The sequence below is a fragment of the Apis cerana genome, linkage group LG8 (assembly GCF_029169275.1).
Source record: "Apis cerana isolate GH-2021 linkage group LG8, AcerK_1.0, whole genome shotgun sequence".
NCBI classification, from domain to species: Eukaryota; Metazoa; Arthropoda; class Insecta; order Hymenoptera; family Apidae; genus Apis; species Apis cerana.
In genome coordinates this window covers 9,028,984-9,052,363 of record NC_083859.1, presented here as the reverse complement: position 1 = coordinate 9,052,363, position 23,380 = coordinate 9,028,984, and the positions used below count along the sequence as shown (strand labels likewise).

Below are 23,380 nucleotides of genomic sequence, written 5' to 3'. Positions count from 1 at the left end.
ATTAAAAAAAGATCCTGGAATCGAGTCTTGGAGAAGAAGGAAAGAATCAGAATCAACATTCGATGTTCGGAGTGTTAGTGTGTGTATTATAAATTGTGGGTCATTGGATTTTTTTGCTTTTCCTTGAAGATCTTCGAATTTGCTTCGAAAAATTAAAAAAAAAGTTAATAATAGATTTTATTGGTACGAAAAATTGTAGCTGTGAGAAAATAGAGAGAATAAATTATTTGTATTCAATAAATAATTAATAATTGTTATATCGTATTTCATAAAAATTCAATAAGATTTCCTTTTACTAAAAAAAATTTAAATAAAAATATCTGAGAGATTGATTAAATAAGATTAGTAAATTAGATCATGTTATATATATATATATATATATGTATCTTAATCGAATAAAAAGTTCAATTTGTAATACGCACGAACAATCGAATTGATTACGAGTTAGTCAAGTATATTATTTAGTCTCATTTTACTCGAGTTCTATGTTAACCAATCTATTATTAAATAAATTTAGTCTCAATCAATTTAGGGAATTTCTTTTTCTTATTATATAACATCATGTGACAGTGTCAGATGGAAGGAATAAAGAAAAATTATTTGTTTATTGACAACACTGTTATATAATTTCTTTTATATGATTAAGTGATAGTTAATGATTAAGGATCGAATAATCCTATCAAATCTAACAATTTTTTTATTAATTTATTAAATAAAATATTAAAAGTCATTCAAAACTTAACCTTAATCTTACATCAGTTATATAATATATCTTCTAATAGAAAATTATATATTCCATTATTTCTTACATACTATGTGATCAAGCAATTATGCTGAAGGCATAAAAATTATATATATAAGGACGATAAGGTTAATTGGTAAATCTTGCCAAGTTATGTTACGATCTATGCTGAAATTAATAATTCAATGCAGAAAGAGTATTAATATAATTTTCTTAAATAAATAAATATATATATATATATATATATATTTGATAATAATGAATTGATAAAAATAAGGAAGAGGAGAAATTGATAGAAATAAGAAAAAGGAGAAATTGATAGAAATAATGAAGAGGAGGAATTGATAGAAATAAGAAAGAAGAGGAATTGATCGAAATAAAAAAAAAGGAGAAATTGACAGAATTAAAGAAGATGAGGAATTGATAAAAATAAGGAAGAGGAGGAACTGACAAAAGTAAAGAAGAGGAGGAATTGATAGACATAAGGAAGAGGAGGAATTCATAGAAATAAGAAAGAGCAGAAATTGATAGAAATAAAGAAGAGAAGGAATTGATAAAAATAAGAAAGAGGAGGAACTGATAGAAATAAGAAGAGGAAAGAAGAAGGAGCAATTGATAGAAGTGAGAAGGAGATGGAATTAATAAAAATAAAGAAGAAGAGGAACTGATAGAAATAAGGAAGAGAAGGAATTGATAGAAATGAGGAAGAGAAAGAATTGATACAAAATAAGAAGGAGGAGGAACAGACAGAAATAAGAAAGAAGAGGAATTGATAGAAAAAAGGAAGAGGAGGAATTGAAAGAAATAAGAAAGAGAAGCAATTGATAGAAATAAGAAACAGAAGGAATTGATAGAAATAAGGAAGAGGAGGAACTAACAAAAGTAAAGAAGAAGTGGAATTGATAAAAATAAGGAAGAGGAGGAATAGATAGAAATAAGAAAGAACAGAAATTGATAGAAAAAGGAAGAGAAGGAATTGATAGAAATAAGCAAGAGGAGGAACTGACAGAAATAAGAAAGAGGAGGAATTGAAAGAAATGAATAGAAAAAGGAATTGATAGAAATAAGAAACAGAAGGAATTGATAGAAATAAGGAAGAGGAGGAATTGATAGAAATAAGGAAGAAGGAGGAATTGATAGAAGAGAGGAGGAGATGGAATTGATAGAAATAAGAAAGAGGAGGAATTGTTAGAAATAAGAAAGAGGAAGAACTGATAGAAATAAGGAAGAAGGACGAATTGATAGAAATAAGGAAGAGCAGAAATTGACAAAAGCAAAGAAGAGGAAGAATTGATAGAAATAAAAAATAGGAGGAATTGAAAGAAATAAGGAAGAGGAGGAATTGATTGAAATAAGGAAGAGAAAGAATTGATAGAAATAAGAAACAGAAGGAATTGATAGAAATAAGGAAGAGGAGGAATTGAAAGAAATAAGGAAGAGGAGGAACTGACAGAAATAAGAAAGAGGAGGAATTGAAAGAAATAAGGAAGAGGAGGAATTGATAGAAGAGAGGAGGAGATGGAATTGATAGAAATAAGAAAGAAGAGGAATTGATAGAAATAAGAAAGAGGAAGAACTGATAGAAATAAGGAAGAAGGACGAATTAATAGAAATAAGGAAGACGAGAAACAAAAGCAAAGAAGAGAAAGAATTGATAGAAATAAGAAAGAGGAGGAATTGTTAGAAATAAGAAAGAGGAAGAACTGATAGAAATAAGGAAGAAGGACGAATTGATAGAAATAAGGAAGAGCAGAAATTGATAGAAATAAAGAAGAAGGAGCAATTGATAGATGTTAGAAGAAAATGGAATTGATAGAAATAAAGAAGAAGAGGAACTGATAGAAATAAGGAAGACAGGAATTGATAGAAATGAGGAAGAGAAAGAATTGATAGAAATAAGAGGGAGGAGGAACAGACAGAAATAAGAAAGAGGAGGAATTGATAGAAATAAGAAAGAGGAGGAACTGACAGAAATGAGGAAGTGGAGAAATTGATAGAAATTAGAAAGTGGAGCAATTGATCGAAATAAAAAATAGAAGGAATTCATAAAAGTAACGAAGAGGAGGAATTTAGAAATAAGGAAGAAGGGAATTAGTAAGGAATAAGGAAGAGGTGGAAGTAATAGTAAGAAGTAAGAAAGAGAAGGAATTGATAAAAATAAGGAGGAGAAGGAATTGATAAATTTGGGGAAGAGGAGGAATTGATAAATTTGAGGAGGAGGAGGAATTGATAAAAATAAGGAGGAGGAGGAATTGATAAAAATAAGAAGGAGGAGGAATTGATAAAAATAAGGAGGAGGAGGAATTGATAAAAATAAGGAGGAGGAGGAATTGATAAAAATAAGGAGGAGGAGGAATTGATAAAAATAAGGAAGAGAAGGAATTGATAAAAATAAGGAAGAGGAGGAATTGATAAATTTGAGGAGGAGGAGGAATTGATAAAAATAAGGAAGAGGAGGAATTGATAAAAATAAGGAGGAGGAGGAATTGATAAAAATAAGGAAGAGGAGGAATTGATAAAAATAAGGAGGAGGAGGAATTGATAAAAATAAGGAGGAGGAGGAATTGATAAATTTGAGGAAGAGGAGGAATTGATAAAAATAAGGAAGAGGAGGAATTGATAAAAATAAGGAGGAGGAGGAATTGATAAAAATAAGGAGGAGGAGGAATTGATAAAAATAAGGAAGAGGAGGAATTGATAAAAATAAGGAGGAGGAGGAATTGATAAAAATAAGGAAGAGGAGGAATTGATAAAAATAAGGAGGAGGAGGAATTGATAAAAATAAGGAGGAGGAGGAATTGATAAAAATAAGGAGGAGGAGGAATTGATAAAAATAAGGAGGAGGAGGAATTGATAAAAATAAGGAAGAGGAGGAATTGATAAATTTGAGGAGGAGGAGGAATTGATAAATTTGAGGAGGAGGAGGAATTGATAAAAATAAGGAAGAGGAGGAATTGATAAAAATAAGGAGGAGGAGGAATTGATAAAAATAAGGAGGAGGAGGAATTGATAAAAATAAGGAAGAGGAGGAATTGATAAAAATAAGGAGGAGGAGGAATTGATAAAAATAAGGAGGAGGAGGAATTGATAAATTTGAGGAGGAGGAGGAATTGATAAAAATAAGGAGGAGGAGGAATTGATAAAAATAAGGAGGAGGAGGAATTGATAAAAATAAGGAAGAGGAGGAATTGATAAAAATAAGGAAGAGGAGGAATTGATAGAAATAAGAAAGAGAAGGAATTGATAGAAATTAGGAAGAAGAGGAACTGACAGAAATAAGAAAGAGGAGGAATTGAAAGAAGTAAAGAAGGGGAGGAATAGATCGAAATAAAAAGCGGAGGAATTGATAAAAATAAGGAAGAGGAGGAATAGATAGAAATAAGAAAGAGGTGGAATTAATAGAAATAAAGAAGAGGAGGAATTGATAGAAATAAGAAAGAGGAGGAATTGAAAGAAATGAATAGAAAAAGGAATTGATAGAAATAAGAAAGAGGAGGAACTGACAGAAATGAGGAAGTGGAGAAATTGATAGAAATTAGGAAGAGAAATAATTAATAGAAATAAAGAAGAGGAGGAATTGATAGAAATAAGAAAGAGGTGGAATTGGTAGAAATAAAGAAGAGGAGAAATAGATCGAAATAAAAGGCGGCGGAATTGACAGAAATGAGAAAAAGGAGGAATAGATAGAAATTAGAAAGACGTGGATTTGATAGAAATGAGGAAGTGGAGGAATTGACAGAAATAAGAAAGAGGAGGAATTGATAAAAATAAGGAGAACGAGGAATTGATAAATTTGAAGAGGAGGAGGAATTGATAATAACAAGGAAGAGGTGGAATTGATAAAAATAAGAAAGAGGAGGAACTGACAGAAATAAAGAAGAGCAGGAACTGATAGAAATAAGAAAGAGAAGGAATTGATAGAAATAAGGAAGAGGAGGAATTGATAGAAATGAGGAAGTGGAGGAATTGACAGAAATAAGAAAGAGGAGGAATTGACAGAAGTAAGGATAAGATAGAATTGATAGAAATAAAAAAGCGGAGGAATTGATAGAAATAAGGAAGAGGAGGAATTGTAAGAAATAAGAAACAGTGTAAGAAAGAGAATTGTAAGATAATTGTGAGAATTGTAAGAAATAGAAATGAGGAAGTGGAGAAATTGATGGAAATAAGAAAAAGGAGGAATTGATAAAAATAAGGAAGAGGTGGAATTGATAAATTTGGGGAAGAAGAGGAATTGATAAAAATAAGGAAGAGGAGGAATTGATAAATATAAGGAGGTAGAGGAACTGATAGAAATAAGGAAGAAGGAGGAATTGATAGAAGAGAGGAGGAGATGGAATTGATAGAAATAAGGAAGAAGGACGAATTGATACAAATAAGGGAGAGGAAAAACTGACAAAAGCAAAGAAGAGGAAGAATTGATAAAAATAAGGAGAAGGAAGAATTGATAAAAATAAGGAAGAGGAGGAATTTATGTACACTATACATACACACACACTGTGTACTGTGCCGTTATGAATATGTTCAAATCATTAGTAATTTGCGTCTCGAAGATACAACTCTCTCTCCGAACAATATTATACCGTGGCATTCTCTGTTGTGTATCCCTAGAGGAATTTTTAGGTCAACGTATATTTTCAATGGTTATAGTTCTGTTTTAACGCTCCCAAGGTATTTTGGTGTTCTCGAAAATTTGCAATTTAACGACAACCCGCAGCATCTGGATATACTATATGCTTTATGAATAACTGGTTCGTATCGAATTGCCGTGTATAAAGTTCTTCATCGGGATACCGGCGTGTTTAGAGTTACGTTAACGTTGATCCAATTTTTGTTTCGTTAAATACGTGTGTTCAATCGATTTAGATTTTTCTCAATCTAAAATGAAACAACGCGTGGCGGCTCGAGATGTTCTCGGAACGGATTATTTGTTTATTTCGCAGGTTATTTCGCTCGGACGTTTCGATATAAAGAAAGCTTTGCTTCTTTCGTTGCTTCATCGTCAGTTGAATAATTATGAGGTACGATATTTATTTTCCAACAAGAAGAAATATTAACAAGTATTATAGAACGAGCTAAATATTTTCGACGAAGGAATTAATTAACAGTTCTGAGCTGTCTCTCGGATTTCTCCGAGATGGGAAACAATGGGGCGGCTCGTCGTGCTCGTTTTTCCTTTTCAGTCGGATGATGATAACTCGTATAGGAAGATTCCGATAAAAAATAATGCGCCAGTTCCTTCTCACGAAATATTTATATCGTAATACGTAATATATATAAATATTTATATATTAATATGACATAAATATTAAGAATAATATTATTTTTATGATAATATTACGAAATCGATAATTAAATTGAAATATATATATATATATATATATTTACTTGATCTTTGTTTAGCGTGCGACTAGATATTGATTACACATTTATGTATTAATAATTGTAAAATAATTAGTAATATCATTTAAGATAAATTCAATTGATCTTTGATTACGTATTTAAAATTCTTATCTTTTAATATTTTTCAAATACTAGAAATGTTTAGATAAATTACAATTAAAATGATTATTATTTAGTAAAGTCACAATTCCATGAAAAAGAACTTACTTCAAATTTTTCTTAAAATTTTACCCAAAAAGAAATAAATAATTATCTCCAAAAAAAAAAGTAATAAAATATCTCAAACAAAAACTTAAATAATTACATCTTGCTCCGAACGTTCGAACCAACAATTATTAAATACGATCGTGATCGACGTCGATAAGGAAAGAAAAAAAAAAAGGGAAAGTCGTAAGAGGTGATCAAAAAAAGGAAACGAAGGGTGGATGACGGAAATAAGGTTAGCTGAGGCCGTTGTTTCCTTAGCTGCTTTCGTTTCCTCCTCTGTCCACCCGATAACGTTCTTATTTGCCGTGGGCTTCCGTCCCAGAAGAAATTGCCCTGGCTTTATCGGGTTCACCCCATATCCGAGAATGCGAGAAACGTTATTTGCACCGGTACATCGACGGAACTGTCTCCATTCGTTCGGCCCGTTTTACTCCGCCGATAACTTCACATCCTAACCTATCCTCGTTCCCCACTCCTATGGGCTAACTATGATCACTGCGCTTTATTGCAGCTTCCCTATATCCGCTCGACTCCTGCGCCCTCATTTCTCTTCGCGAGCGAGGATGTAACTTGGCCTCTCTTGCTTCTTCGCCGACTTTAACCTTTATTGAGTAACAATTTACTGTCAGTTGGCCTTATGGTAGTGGAGAAAGATGTCTTATAGACTCTCGGTGTAATTTGGTTCTTTGGTTCGAAGAATAAGTGCTCGATAATGAAGTATAGTAGATATTAATATAATACGACTTAAATCTTTCTTTTTTTAATATTGTTAGAATATCGGGAATGTTCAAGGTGGAAAAATGGATTCAAGAACGTTCTATTTTGTTTTTGTTATTAATATTTCAGAGTATTCGATAATTTTGAATTTCTCTTTGAATATTATCAAGTTGAATGAATATCAGAGGTGAGTGAAATAAAGGATGCAAGGATGCTCTATTATTATTAAGGATGCTGATTATTATTGAAGAGATTTTCTTTAACCTTTCAAATGATATTTGGTAACTATGAATTTCTCTTTGAGCATTGTTAGATGTCAAAATAGATTTCTAGAGAAAGAATCTTTTTTAAAAGAAATATTTATTTGTTAAAAGAATTTGAATCGTTAAAATATTGAAATGTTATTTGCTAATTCTAAATTTCTTTGAACATTGTTAGAATATTGAAAAAATTTGAAATGAATAAAATTATAAGGGCTTAAGGAATTGTGATATTAATATAAATAATAAAATTAATATAAATTATTGTAATATATATTCTCGTTAGACAAGATTTCTTAAAGTTTAAAACTTAGTTATAAAATGGATATTTAAGACATCATGGCTATATATTGATAATAGTCTTCCTTAATGTTTACTATCTATATTGTTTACTATCTATACAATATAAATATATTTATATTGTATTAACTATGAAATTACTTGTATATACATTATTATCTATGTGTCTATATCTACATTATATCTTATCTATAATCATCAATCATCAATATTAGTACAATATTACTAAAATATTAACACTTGTTGTACAAATATCAAATATTTGTTTTTAGATATTACATATTGATAAATGTATGTGTCATTTATAAAAACAAGAGCTATTCTTAATTATCTCTTGAATTTTTAAAAGTTTGTTATTCTATTATTTTGTGTTAAATATTAAATTCTATAATAACATAATTCCACCGTCAACTATATTTCTCACTAGAATTATAAATTCAAAAGAATATATCATTCACAAAGTATCGCCGGATTATTTCCTCTTAATATGATGAATCGTTCTTGTTTAATTATCTTAAAACTCTTGAAACTTTCTTATTATAACCGAGCTTGTAAATCATCAATAAAGAATAGTTTGAAACAGATTTTAATTACAGAAATTAAACCATTATCGTTACAGAAAAAAAAAACTCAACGATTTACTGTTAATAAAAATTGATTTGATAAAATTCCATCTGATCGAATCTTGTCAAATGGAAACGGATACTGCGACAAAAAATCTTTCCTTTAATTCTCAGCGAAATGATATTTTTCGAATATCTGCAACGTTCATCTGGAACTATTTTTTGCTTTTTCTCGCGAGAGAATCGATAAAAGGATGGCATAGAGCAGACTTTAAATCAGATCGCAATCGTTATAGTTGATTTAATAAAATTCCTCGTCGATCGAATGCTTTCATACGGAAACGACATCGCGACGGAAAGTCTCTTTCTTAAATTTCTATGAAATGATTTCCACTTCGAATGCCCCGTTCATCCTATTATTCCTTCCACTCGCGAGAGAATCATCGATAAAAAGACGCTTTAGAGCAGATTTTAAATCAAATCGCTATCATTCACAGAAAGAATCTCGATCCTTGCAATCGATCGAATAAAATTTCAAACATCCTCTCGCACGCGATGCAATATTTTCAAATTTTCGCTTGTTCTCACGAATGATCAGGATAAAGGATGCGATCCGAACCAGACTTTAAATCAAATCGCTATCATTGGAAATGAAGAGATAGTCTTTCTTCGTAACATCTCCGCGCTTAAAAGGTGGTTTCGAGCGGATCTTAAATCAAGTAATTCACAGAAAGAGTAAAATTTCACGTGCAAGAAAACCTTCGTCCTTTGGTAGAAAATTTTGCCCCCTTAAATCCATCGTGCGATAACTAAAAATTCAATTAAAATTAAGAATCTTAAAAAATTAACATTATAATACGATAAAAAAATAAAAAATAATAAAATTATAATAAATATTAATTTAATAAATTTTAATATTAAAATTTAAAAGCTAGATAGTTTAATAAAAACATTAATTTTGTAAATTAAAAATATAAATATATTTATTTTAGCTAAATTTATTTAAAATTTCAAAAAAATTTATAAATATAAATATATAAATATCGATAATTAAACTATTTTTTGAAAATAATATTTCAATTTTTTAAATAAATTAATCATAACACTAATTTTACTTTTATCAAAAACAATAATATCAATAATCATTTCTTTTTAGTTATAGCTGTATACATTAATTTAATATATAAAAATCCTACAATTTTATTAATTTATTTAATTTTTTATTCAATTTATATCTCTATTATTTTATTTATGGTGATATTTTCGAACGTTCTCGCATTCGTCGCAGAGGATACATCGCGCGGAGCAAGATTTAAACGGGAAATTCCGGTGGAAACAGGCTCGGGCCGAGTATAAAGAGGCGATGATGGAGGACGTGGCGGAATAAATAACGCTCGCGGGAGATAGAATCGAGAAGGTTTCGAACGGATAGAATGGAAGAAGAATCTTTCCCGATTCACAAGGATTTTTATTCCTACGAAACGCAATTTTCCAAGACAAATTCCCGATACGTTCCCTCCTTGTCGAATAACATACATAGAGTGGCTCGAAAGTAGATAGTGTCCTTCGTAACCCGAGGGACTCGCATCCGTTTCCCATCCAATTTCGCCCTGTTTTTATACACTTTACACCGTGTTTGCGCCCCACGTGTATCTCCCTTCGATTCTTCCTATAATCCTCCCTGTAAAAAGCACAATTTTATTATGAATCGGATAAAAGCGTCGTAGCCTGGAATAATAGAAATATCACCCACGCGTGTAATCGTGATATTTAACTAGTTTGCTGACTTGTATGTGACTATTATAATTGGTTAGTCGATATGATGTACAGTTTTAACAGAAAAGCTAAAAATATTGTTGTTGACAAGTAGTTGGGATTATAATTGAAAAGGGTGATTCTTTTTTTCGCAGGTTTTCACACGTACACGTTGAACGAAACGATGCACACGGAACGGGAGGAGGACGAGATATTGACAGTGAGATACGAGGATGGCAGATGGTCGAAACCTTATTACGATTGCGGGGGTGGAAATATTTGGATGTTGACCTACACCGTCCCCTTCTTCGGCTACGTCAACGATACTTACTTCTTCAAGTGAGTCAAATTTTTTAATAAATTGTTTAATATCATCGATATCGTTCACCGCTTGAATCTCCATTTTCTTTTTCTTTAAATCGAATTTTAATAATCGATGATAAAATTTTCCAATTAATTTCTTTCGAGATTTTCGATGAAATAAATGGAGAATTATTTTTCATTGCTCGTCTTCACTCGTTAAATCGCTATTTTTTCCCCCGAATATTTCTCGATTGGAAAATAATCCAGAATATTCGTTCCAAGCTTTTATAAACGCACATCCGGCTTTTCAAATTGTTTGAAAAACGAAGCGGCTTATACGCGTATACGTATCTTCTTTTTCTTTCTTTCTTTCTTGCTTTTTTTTTTATTATAATTTCTAATAATTTTAAATAATTTATCGACAATTTGTTGCTAATCTCGAGTCGTAATTCTCGTAAATGTTGACCGCGCGTGTTTGTAAATATACTTTTCATTTCAGATATTTTTTATCCTTTTTGCAATAATTGTTTACTTTGCAAAAATGTGGAAAATAGCGATGCCCCCTTTTGATTCATTTTTTTTCTTTTTTTTTTCAAATCGAAATAGAGAATGCATAGAGAAATTTAATTTTTCGATTCTCAAATATCGAGCAGTTATTTGCCAAAGGGTTGCGCACATATAAAAAAATTTTTATCATTTCGAGGAATTTTGACGCGAGATCGAAAAGAGACATTTGTTAAAAAAAAAAAATTCATCATGTTAGAAATTATCGAGAAATTAAAGATATCATATCTCTTTTCATTGTAAAACGATAAAATTTATTATGCGCGTGTGAAGTAAGTATTTACCGGACAAATATTGAAAAACACGTGGATGTATTTTTCCAACCCCATCTTTTCAATTTTTTTTAAATATTTTTCTTTCGCACGATCCATTTATCCAAATATTCAGATAAATTATTCTTAATATATTTCGTATGAAAGTAATACATTTATTTGCAACGAAAATTGAAAGAATTCTATCTTTCTTTTTTTTTTTTAATTAAATCCTAATACCCTAAGAGTGCGGATCAATCGAAAAGTTTTCAAATTTTCATTTTATCGAACAATGCATAGAGAGGAGGAGTTCGATACGAACTTTCAACAACTCTCAAATATACATTCTTAAAACGAATAGAAATAATAGATTCTCTCATTTTTGTATATATATATATCTTTTGTTTAATTATATTAACTACAAATTTTTAACTATCGAAAAGTACAATTGCTTCGCTGAATTTCGATATCAAATTGAAAATTAAAAATCTTTATTACCAAAATAATCTTATTAGAAGGAATCGAGATAAATTTTCTCTTTAAAATCGACACAATTCGTTTCACGAATCTTTCAAATATTAAAAGAAAACTGTGCTATTCAATTTTGATCCTATAATAATTACCATCATCCTTGTACCAAAAATAATCTTTGCCTTGAGGGTACCATAACGAAAGGAGTTGAGAACAATTTCCTGCTTCCCCTCTCCCTCTTGTATGGGCTAATTTATGGTTTATGTGTGGTCAGGCGTGAAAGTAATAGTCCATTATTTACCTGATCCCATCTTGAAATCAATGAGCTCGACGTGCCAGGGTCACGTGAATCTGGCGAATTCTAATCTGCCAATTGTTTTTGGTTTATTGCACAAGTGCACGCGAGTCGGTGATGGCCGATGTGCAGTGATTTAACTCGATCGTTTTTTTTTTTTAATAACGATAATAACCAAATATGCAAAATAATTGTGCGAACGTTTTCGTTTATTCCTCTTTATCTCGTTTTTTTTCTTTTCGTTTCGTGCATTTTGTCGTGTTCTTTTTTTCCTCCATGTCCAGGGTTGGATAAAAATTGATAGTTGGAATAGTTGATAGAGGAAAATTGGTGGTTGATGGAGTCATTTAAATATTGCTTTTTTTTTTCATGGATTGGCAATTATTTAAAGTTTACGGTTGTTGCCATTTCGAAATGTTATTCATTCTTTTATCAAACCGTGTGGAAATTTAATGCGAAAAAATGAACAGGATGGAACTGGTGGTAAAAATAAAAAAAGATATGTAAAATATGTCGTTATAATAGATATTTAACGCGTGAAATATTAATTTTCATCGATAATAATACGCGAATAAATATTATAATATATAAAATATTGGAAATGAAATGTTCATTGCGATATTCAGCAGCTCATTTAGTAATGTTAATAATACAGTTGTATTAAAATCTAGGAGTAAAAGAACTAAATTTACTAACAAAAGCCTTCAAACAATAGAAATATATATATATATAAAATTATATAATAATATTTTGTTACCAATCGTCGATTAAAATATTTATTTCGATATTCGATAGCTGATTAAATTTAGTAACAAAAACCCTTAAAGGATAGAAATATACATCAAAGCGTATATTATATAGTAATATTTTGTTACCAACCATCGATTAAAATATTTATTTCGATATTCAAATAGCTGACTAAATTTAGTAATAAAAACTCTTAGAGGTTAGAAATATATCAAAGCGTATATTATATAGCAATATTTTATTACCATCGTTAAAATATTTATTTCGATATTCAGTAGCTGATTAAATTTAGTAACAAAAATCTTTAAAGGATAGAAATGTACAAAATATAATTATATAGTAATATTTTGTTACCAACCATCGGTTAAAATATTTATTTCGATATTCGATAGCTGACTAAATTTAGCAACAAAAATCTTTAAAGGATAGAAATATACATGAAAACAAAATATAATTATATAGTAATATTTTGTTACCAACCATCGGTTAAAATATTTATTTCGATATTCGATAGCTAGACTAAATAAAATCTTTATTGCAACAATATAACATTAAAATATTTATCGCGATATTTCTTGAATGGTGTTAACGATATATTAAAATCCGATAAAAAGAAACTATCAGAAACTGCCACTAAATAACAAATTCCAATAATAATTTTTAAATCATAAGGATAGAGATCGTATCGTATCGGTGTATCGATTCGAGTGTTCGCCATATTGCAAACTCGATTACGATTATCACTTATAAATTATAAATTCGTGGAAAAGTGTATCTCACACAGAGAGAATCGTCATTTGCCGAATCATCGATTCGGAATATCCGTCACAATTTTATTATTCGAAGGGACAAGGATTTATCGATATCGTGATCTATTCCATTGCGAATGTTTGGATGTGTATTATCCGCATATTATTCATCAATCGAAAATTTCAAATTGCTTCCTCCTCGACCCTTTCCTGTATTCCTGTAGGCCAGGAAATGATTCGCATAATCGAAATGGAAAGAGATATATTGTAATGCATATATCGTATAAAATGAACTTAATATCTGTAGTTATATATTGTTATGACTGGATTGGATATTTGTGCGGTGTAATTGAAATTTTTATAGAATACCAGGGAAATGGAAGATTCTCTCGTTCTTCAAAAATATCTAAATATCGTTATATTTGGTTTGGATAAATTTGTTCCCTTGTTTTTTATTATTCGACATAATTTCCTCGAAATTAACCTTACATTACATGCCTAAGATAAAGATTGTCGTATAAATATATAATCTTTTTTAATTTATCTTTCTCACTTTTTTTTTTCTCTCCATATTATCTTATCCGATTATTGCAAACAAAATAAATTATTTGTCTAACGTTATTTACTTTTTGTAAATATTATTTTAAAAGAACGTGTAATAAATGTAATAAATAGATATAAATATATACAGATTCACAATAAAAATAACTCGATGCAAAATTAAATTAACTCGAAAGGGTAAGTTTTAACAAACTTATTTTCTATATTTTTGTTTTAATCATCCCTTAAATCTTCCATCTATCTTACCTGATAACTTTTTGTTACTCTCTAAAAACATAAAATCATATATATATACAGAATATCCTTGGATTAAACGCTTTGAAAAGAATGTTTATGCTTAGCTTGACTTAGAGAAACTAAATTTATCGTTCAGTTTATCAGATTTTATTAGTTCTGTCCAATGTGTTGGCCAATATCTCGTGATGCATTTACGTTACTCTACGAGAATATTTTGTTTTATTAAAATTTTTAGTAATAGATAAATTACGAAATAATAATCCATTCCCCCAAAAATATAGTTACTATATACTTGTTATACCGTGGAACGAATTCGTTCGGGTATATGGGACGGATGCAGTCACTTGGAGTTATGAAAAACGGGCAATATTTTCATATTTCATCACGTCTGCTGGCTATTCGACAGTTTTATCGGTTTCCATCCTATCGGAATATAAATAATCTCGCACTCACTCGAGTGCGCTTATATCCTCGAATTTTCGAACGAGAAACCAAATCTTCGGCTCGATTCGGCGCGCGATTTGTTTCTTTTTTTTCACGATCGAAACGATAAATAAAATTTAATAAAGAAAAAGAACACAGGCGCAACGATTTTTTACGGTATTTTTTTTTTATTTTATTTCATTCTCCGATAAATTTCTTCGTGAAAGTTTAAATTTCTAATTTCGCAACGATATACAGTCGTTTCTTTTTCTCTATCAACTTGAATATATATATATATATAAAATTTTATTTGTTTATCTATCTGTCGGATAAATTCGTAATGCATTTAGATTTGTTAATTGAAATAAATAGCGCGGATGTGACAGGTGGTTTACAACTGCGAAACATATCAATTCAGTTTTCGAAAAGTTTTTTCCGATAAATGAAATGGAGCCGTATAAATTTTTAAAAATATTCTCTCCGCGTCATAAACTTAGGAAAAGCGTAAGCTGGAAGTGCGGAAAATAAATAAATAAATAAAAAAGGAAAAGAAAGATGCGAAAACTAGAAATAAATAAAAAAGAAAAAAAAGAACGTAGGCGCGGAAAAATATAGAGATAAAAAGGGAACGTGAGAAATAAATGATGATGAAAAACGACTGAATCGTAACTCTTAAATTGATTCGTATATAAACAATTAAATAAATCAAATATTTTGTTTTTCGGCGGAAAAAAAGAAAGCAACGACTGTCGATGTGATAAAAATTTCTTCGTGAATCAACATTAGATCAAGTTATTCCAATTGGAACATTCGATTACTCTCGATCGATATCGAATGATATGAATTTAGAGAAAAAAAGGAAAAAATTAATATCGAAAAAGGATCGATCGAATTTTAATTAATAATCGTTAAATAACATCACTCTGATTAATATCATTTTCTTTCAAAGATGAACTAGTCTCTTCCATTTATTTATAAAAAAAATTGAATTCATTATTGAAAAAGATTCATTTATAAAGTATTAACGTCGTTAAAGTATGGATTAAGATAACGGTTTTATCGTAGAATAATATTAATTGGATTAAATTTATGTTCAGATTTTCTTTTTTTTTTTTTTGTTTTGCTTACGTTCGATTCTCGTGAATGGTTACAAAACAGTTGACGATATATACGATATATACGCTGATAAAGCACTCGTTATTTTTTTGTGCTGATAAATCATCGTGTCATTAGATCGTGTTATTTCAATTGGACGACATGCGATTAATTATTTTCAATTGGTATCAAGTGAATTGTTATCAAATGAATTTAAAAAGAAATAGAAAAAAAAATATATATATATAGATATAGATATAATATTGAAATCTTGGATTTTATTAATATTCGATGATGACACTGATTAATATCACATTTTTATCAAAGATAAATCATGATGGATCTTTCGTTCATTTATAAAAAAAATTGGACACAGTTTTTGAAGTGTGGTTTAAAGTGGATTAAAGTGATAACGATTGAATATTTTATCAATTAAATCAATTATGGATTAACCGGATTAAATTTATGTTCAGATTTTTAATAACACGAAGCTTAGAGAATTGCGTGTATTAATAACCTTCTTAATTCGATTTTTATCGACTCCAACTTTTAAAGCTTATTACAAATTACAGTTGAAAACTTGGCTTATGGAAAATTTTTAATGTAATATAAAAGTGAAAAATAATTTTGTGAAAATTCAATGTCTGTTAAAGATACATTTCTATATTATTCGATCGTTATTTGAACGATCATTATTCCAGCAACAACCACCGATGTTTTCATCTAAAATCGATTGACAGCCTCTATCCCGAATATTGGTATGATATTCGCATTTCAGATTGATAATACGATACGAAAGAATAGACTCATCAAAGTCGAATCTGTCTATTTTTGAAACCGATTCGCATTACAAATATTAATCTCATAATATCAAACGTCACCAGTGTACTTTTATAAGTCATTCTTTTCGGATTAAATTGATTTTAATTACGAATCACAGCTTCGATTCACAATCCCTTCCTACTTTCAGTGACCACAAGTCAGATCAATCGTAAAGAGGATGAGAAATTGAATCGAAAAAAGTACGCAAAAAGTAAAGAAACACTGTGTATTAAAATATTAATTTATTTTACAAAATACAGAATAGACATTTGAACTGCAAAATCTTTCTTCTTTTTCAAAATGGAACAACAGGAAAAATAATTTTAACCTTCGATTCGCATAATCCTTCCTTCCTTCACCACAAGTGAGATCATAAGTACAAGTAAAGGAACATTATATATAAAAATATTAATTTATTTTACGAAATACATAGATATTTCAAGTACAAAATCTCTTGGTCACCTCTTTTTCAAAATAGAACGTATCCCTGTTACTTTCAACGACCACAAATCAAATCGATCTTAAAGAGAAACTGAATCAAAAAAAGTCTATCTATCTCAGTATTAAAATCTTACTTTGTATTAAAATATTAATTTGTCAAATTTTGACAAAGTACAGAATACATATTTGAACTGCAAAATCTCTCCTCGTCACCTCTTTCAAAATGGAACGCATCCTTTTCAACGACCACAAATCAGATCAATCTTAAAAAGAATGAGAAACTGCATCAGAAAAGGAGTACACGAGTCTATCTATCTCTGAAATACACTCTCATATCTCCTCGCCTCTTTTTCAAAATCGAATACAATCGCGGTGAATAGATTCTAACTAGATCGCAGTATATTTTAACCGGAAATCGATGCCTCGATTTAGCAACCACCTCTCCTCCTCCCCGCATATCCGGAGGTGCAGGTTGATCGGCCATAAATATACGGAGGGGGTGGAGGCTGAGGAAAGCAGAGTCTCGGGGAAAATGAAGGAGGATCGTTGTACCAGAGACAGAGGGAATTCGGTCTACCCGCTCCACCGCCGCTTGGAACGCCGGTTGCCGCTGGTATTTCAACGTCGCGTGACTTCCGGGCTTGAGGGGGCTTGATTGAAACGCGAGTTGTGTCGGCTGCGGTTGCGTTCCACGTGCGCCATATCATTCTCTCTCTCTCTCTCTCTCTCTCTTTCGTTCCCCCTCTGCGGATCTCCTCGACTCGTCCGCATCTACAAGAATATTCTGAATAACGTAGAAGATATATACGTGTTTCTTCGAATCCTTTCATCGACTTTCATAAATGATCGATCATCTCATTTAAATATTTTAACTTAAGATTTTTATAGTTAGTTAACACGTTTATAATGACAGTAAGTGTGTTTAATTAAAATTAATTACTCTGCATCTTCAAGAATATTTTAAATAATATAGAAGATATATTCGAATCTGGAAAGATCGATCATCTCATTTAAATGTTTTAACTTAAATGTTTTGATTTTTATAGTTAGTTAACACGTTTGTAATGACAGTAAGTGTGTTTAATTAAAATTAATTACTCGCATCTTCAAGAATATTTTAAATAATATAGAAGATATATTCGAATCTGGAAAGATTGATCATCTCATTTAAATGTTTTAACTTAAATGTTTTGATTTTTATAGTTAGTTAACACGTTTGTAATGACAGTAAGTGTGTTTAATTAAAATTAATTACTCTGCATCTATAAGAATATTTTAAATAATATAGAAGATATATACGTGTTCCTTCGAATCTGGAAAGATTGATCATCTCATTTAAATGTTTTAACTTAAATGTTTTGATTTTTATAGTTAATTAACACGTTTGTAATGACAATAAGTGTATTTAATTAAAATTAATTACTCGCATCTTCAAGAATATTTTAAATAATATAGAAGATATATTCGAATCTGGAAAGATCGATCATCTCACTTAAATGTTTTAACGCTTGATTTTTATAGTTAGTTAACACGTTTGTAATGACAGTAAGTGTGTTTAATTAAAATTAATTACTCGCATCTTCAAGAATATTTTAAATAATATAGAAGATATATACGTGTTCCTTCGAATCTGGAAAGATTGATCATCTCATTTAAATGTTTTAACTTAAATGTTTTGATTTTTATAGTTAGTTAACACGTTTGTAATGACAGTAAGTGTGTTTAATTAAAATTAATTACTCTGCATCTTCAAGAATATTTTAATTAATATAGAAGATATATTCGAATCTGGAAAGATCGATCATTTCACTTAAATGTTTTAACGCTTGATTTTTATAGTTAGTTAACACGTTTGTAATAACAATAAGTGTATTTAATTAAAATTAATTAGTTGTATCCATTGTGTTTGGGTCAGGTTGGTAATTAATTAATGGGATTTATAGATTTAACTGGCAATCATATCGGTTCTGGCTCGATTGCTTGATGAATTGGAATAATTGGATTGCTAGTTCGATGGAATGCATATGTATTTTTTATATATATATATATATACACAAATCGACGTTGTTTTTCGTTGCCGAAAAAAGTAAATAAGGATATTCAAATTTCAAAAGCCGATTAATCCGCGATTTAAAATGTAATTTGAATTTGAAATTTTAATAAATCGGTACGGATATGGAAGCACGTGTTCGCGCTCCTGATAAATTTTTTTTTTCTTCCAGAAAAACGAAATTTCATATGCAAAAGGTTTTGCTCTACCTTTTCATTCATTCATTCTTTTATATACTAAATTTCGTTAAAAACGTAAGTTCGTTTTTCACAGCACGGATCGTTCACAGCAAGATGCAAAATTTTTCTAGATTCCTTGTTGTATTAAAATATAAATCCATTTACGATATTTTCCCTCCCTTTTTTTCTTTGCAACACCCCACGTAGAAATAAATAAGCCCTGATCGACCTCGAAATCACACGCTATATATTATATATTTTTTCCCCTCTGGTTTTTCTCTCTCTCTGTTCTGCGAACCCATTTTAAAGAAACTCACGTTTCCAGCGATTATTTACGTGTATACGTAACGACAAAAAGATAAATGGTTATGCAAATGATTTAATTTAATTGGGAGACGTGCAATTATCGAGGGACGGTGTAACGAGGTGGAAAATTAAAACAGTAATAATAACAATAACAATAACAACAACAACAATAATAATAGTAATTATAAAAATAATAGAGATAACGTACCGTTGAATTTACCAAATTTCATTCACCGTGAAACCCAGTGTTCCGTTGGCATTTCTAATTAAACCGTTTTAATAATTTCTACAAGTTACTACGAACCCCCTAATGAAAATTTGTTATCGAAATTTTGGCTGCATCGCGCAAATGTCACATGTGTTAATTTCATCAACTGTTTTGTTATATATTGTCGTTGCAATGTTCATTACGGAATATCTTTAATTATCGGAATATCGTTAATTTATTTACGTTCGATTATCGCGACTTAATAATTAAAAAAAAAAATTGTAACGATCAAATTCTTTTTAATCTCTCCCTCTTTCTCTCTCTCCCCCCCTTAGAATTAATTTATAGAATGTTGGAAGTTCAGATTTTTATCGTATCGATAGAGATAACAAAACGTAAGATATTGTACGTTTAATTGCACGCGTGTAATCACGATGTGTAAGTTTAATCCACGTTGAAAAATGTTTTGACGAATGGAAAGTGAAAAGTTTTCATTTTAAACGAACGAATCTGTCGACGAAAGATGGAAATTTTTGTTTCTTTTCTATTCTTTTCGATGCAGCTTTGCTCCGCTCAGATTGGGGGATCGAGATTGTCTGAGAAATCCATTTACGATCCTAAAAGAAACGGGATTAAAAACTAAGCTGAAGGATTTTAGACGGTTATATTCTTTCTCGCTTTATGGCTGACAAGTCGTCCGCTACTCGATTAATTATTCCATCCAATTTTGTATTCCAGGTGAAATTAAGCGTCGATTATTCCAAGTGAATAAAGATCGCTTGGCCTTCGCAGATCGAAATAATCGTAATATGAAATATGTATATATCGTTTCGAAAAATACGAATATATAAATATTCTCGAGAATCGTTTCCAAAATTTATCCAACAATTTCTCAATTTCGGTCCCTCCTTGAACGCGTAACGCACAATGTGACGCGTTAATAATCGAATAATTTCGGGCAAATAAATCCGCTGTGTAAATCGGTAATTCTCCAAGCCAAGGATTCGGTAATAGATTCTAGCGTATGTACCAACGATGCTACATTCATGGCGCTGTGCACGGCCAGAGAGAATCGGAATGTTGGCTCGTGGCCAAGTCTCGTTGCTTCTTCCAACAACTGTCGCCTACACTTATCGTTTCTTAGCTTTCTGACCGGCCGCAAAAACCGAGTCGGGAAACGATGCGTTAATCTTCGATTCAGATGATCGATTTCAAAGGAGTTCATTTACAACGATACCGTGTCAATTCGTGCTTAGATTAAAAAGAAAAGGAAAATGTTGCGGAATTGCTCGAATTTTTTTTTTTCTTTTGGTTTATCCAATCGATCGATTTGACATGTTTATAAAATAAAATAGCGATGTTTATATTCTGGGATATCCATCGATAATTTGTATTTTGTATGATTTATGTTAGAATAATAAGCGTTAATATCTTATTGTAATGATGAAACGCGATAAATTAATTTTTAATGTCTTTCTTTTTTTGTTTTTTTTTCTGGAATAAAATTTATCGAGTCGCGAGTTGTTGAAGTGGGGGAAAAAAAAATATAAGAAATTTTATTTTTTGAAATAAAAATTTATTTTTTTTTTTATTTAAGTAAAAAATTTTTTCATATTAATTATCTTTTTAAGTACTTTTTAACTTCGTTACCTTTATGATCAATACCATAATTATCATATTCTGACATATCATTACCGATGATTATTGCTCTTTCTACTATGTTATGTTCTTCATTATTTATTTTATTTTCTTCATTATTTTCGTCATTTTCATTGTTACTTTTATTATTTTCGGCGACATCCTTATATACACTGTTTTCAGATGTGTCCGACATTGTCTGTAACAATTTATAATTAGACATCTAATATTTTATCAGAATTACGTCACGAATCTTACTTATAATTATAATATAATACTTATTATATTATATAATACTAATTATATAATATAATATTTTATGCTTCAATTTTAACAATCTATTTACCACTATGTATTAATTAATTTATTATTATAATTACAAAATATTTAAATAATTAATATTTAAATAATATATTATTTAAATTGAACGAAACATACGTACCAGAGGTGATGAAAATCACTGTAAAAAATTCACAAATAATAATTAAAAATGAATTTTTATAAGATTTATTCTTGGTCTTTCTCGTTCAATTTTTAACTAACTAATGCAGTTCGCTTCGTAATGCTTCTCTCTTTTATTCTACCATTTCTCATTATCTTTTATCCTGTATTTTTTCCTCTATTATCTCTGTTTCTCTCTGTCTCTCTGTCTGTCTCTTTCTCTCTCTCTGTCCCTTTTTTCTTATCACTTTATTTTTATATCTCTCTTATCTGGAAATCTGTCTTATCTGATCAATTGAAGTATTTATGATATATTATATATATTCATTCATTATATATTATTCATTCATTCATTCATTTACTAATTCATTCGTTCGTCCCTTCTACGTTTTTTCGAGTAAATTAACTTATTATCAAATATTCAAAAATTCTTAAATATTGTTAAACGATGATGCAATGCTTTTTTTCCCCCTTTATGCTTTATATTTATTTTAAAATTCGATAGAGTATATTTATTTATGTATAATAGATTCACGTATAATCTTTGTGATTTATTCTGATATTGATATTAATTAACATTTCGCGTAAATATTTGATTAATATTATTTATCGAGAGTAATATAATAATACGTTACGATTATATATATTACGTATATTAATTACGTTGATTATATAAATTTTGAATTTAAATTTTAAATTATTAGATAGAAGATCATAAAATAATATTTTTTAAATAAATTATTAAATGAAATTATTATAATTGTTGTTCCTTCGATTCGTTTCATCATATTTATATTTATTTTCATCCTTATATCGAATATCTTTAATATCTTCAATTAAATTTTTTTATATATATATTTTTTCAAGTATACATATATGTATGTTTAAATAATGATAAAATATGTCATGACATATATACTCAACATGTCCAATAGATTCTTCAATGATTTTTTTCAATATTATCTATTTGTTATTCGTTTCACCGATTATATATATATATATAAATATTATATAAATATGATTTTATATATAAAGATATCGCAAAAATCATTAATATGAAATGAAATAAACGTAAAAAAAAATTTGTACGAAAATGACTCAAAGAATTGTCATTTATTAAATTTTTATACGAAGAAATGTATATAATATTAAGCAATACAAAAAAAAAAATACAATACAACATATATATATATATTTTTTAGAAATGCATTTATAAATATACTCGTGTTTCAAGGATGACAAGTGTGTTCTCTTTCTTGAAAATGACAAATTAACAAAGTGTTTAACAAATAAATCATTTAATTTATTATCATTCGTGAAACATCGTATCGTATTTTCATGATGAATTGTTTTTCAACGATCGTTTCTATTAGATAGTCTTAATGATCGTGGAACGGAATTTTAAAAACTCTGTTTTCAACATCAATCGAATTGGTCGACTTACTTTTAATTTTCCTAATTCTTCTATTTTCATTCTTTGTTCGTCTTCGATATTTTTTCCCCTTTTAATCATTTAACTCTTCGCACTCCAGACGATTCGAAACCGCGCATTCGATGGATTTTCTTACACTTAATTTATGATTTCGCATTAACGCACAAAGTTTTGTATTTTAATATTTTGTATATCTTTGTAAAGAAAAAAAAATTATCGA

General features: G+C 29.5%; 1 protein-coding gene and 1 long non-coding RNA gene across 3 annotated transcripts in view; one reads left to right on the top strand and one right to left on the bottom strand.

The window, feature by feature from the left end:
• LOC107996486 (metabotropic glycine receptor) overlaps window positions 1–23,380 on the top strand; it is a 144,909-nt gene that overhangs the window by 33,428 nt on the left and 88,101 nt on the right. Inside the window, exon 2 of the mRNA XM_062078740.1 lies at window positions 10,103–10,286. Within this exon, the coding sequence (XP_061934724.1) occupies window positions 10,103–10,286 (184 nt within the window). The remainder of the gene's footprint in view (window positions 1–10,102; window positions 10,287–23,380) is intronic.
• On the bottom strand, window positions 17,099–22,256 carry LOC133666625 (uncharacterized). Of its 2 annotated transcripts, XR_009831010.1 has the most exons (3): window positions 21,730–21,889; window positions 19,650–21,486; window positions 17,099–17,690 (listed from the first exon to the last, which is right to left on the bottom strand). It is a non-coding gene; the product is annotated as an uncharacterized LOC133666625 (long non-coding RNA). The 2 variants fall into 2 exon arrangements; XR_009831011.1 differs by lacking the exon at window positions 17,099–17,690 and having other exon boundaries at window positions 21,204–21,486; window positions 21,730–22,256.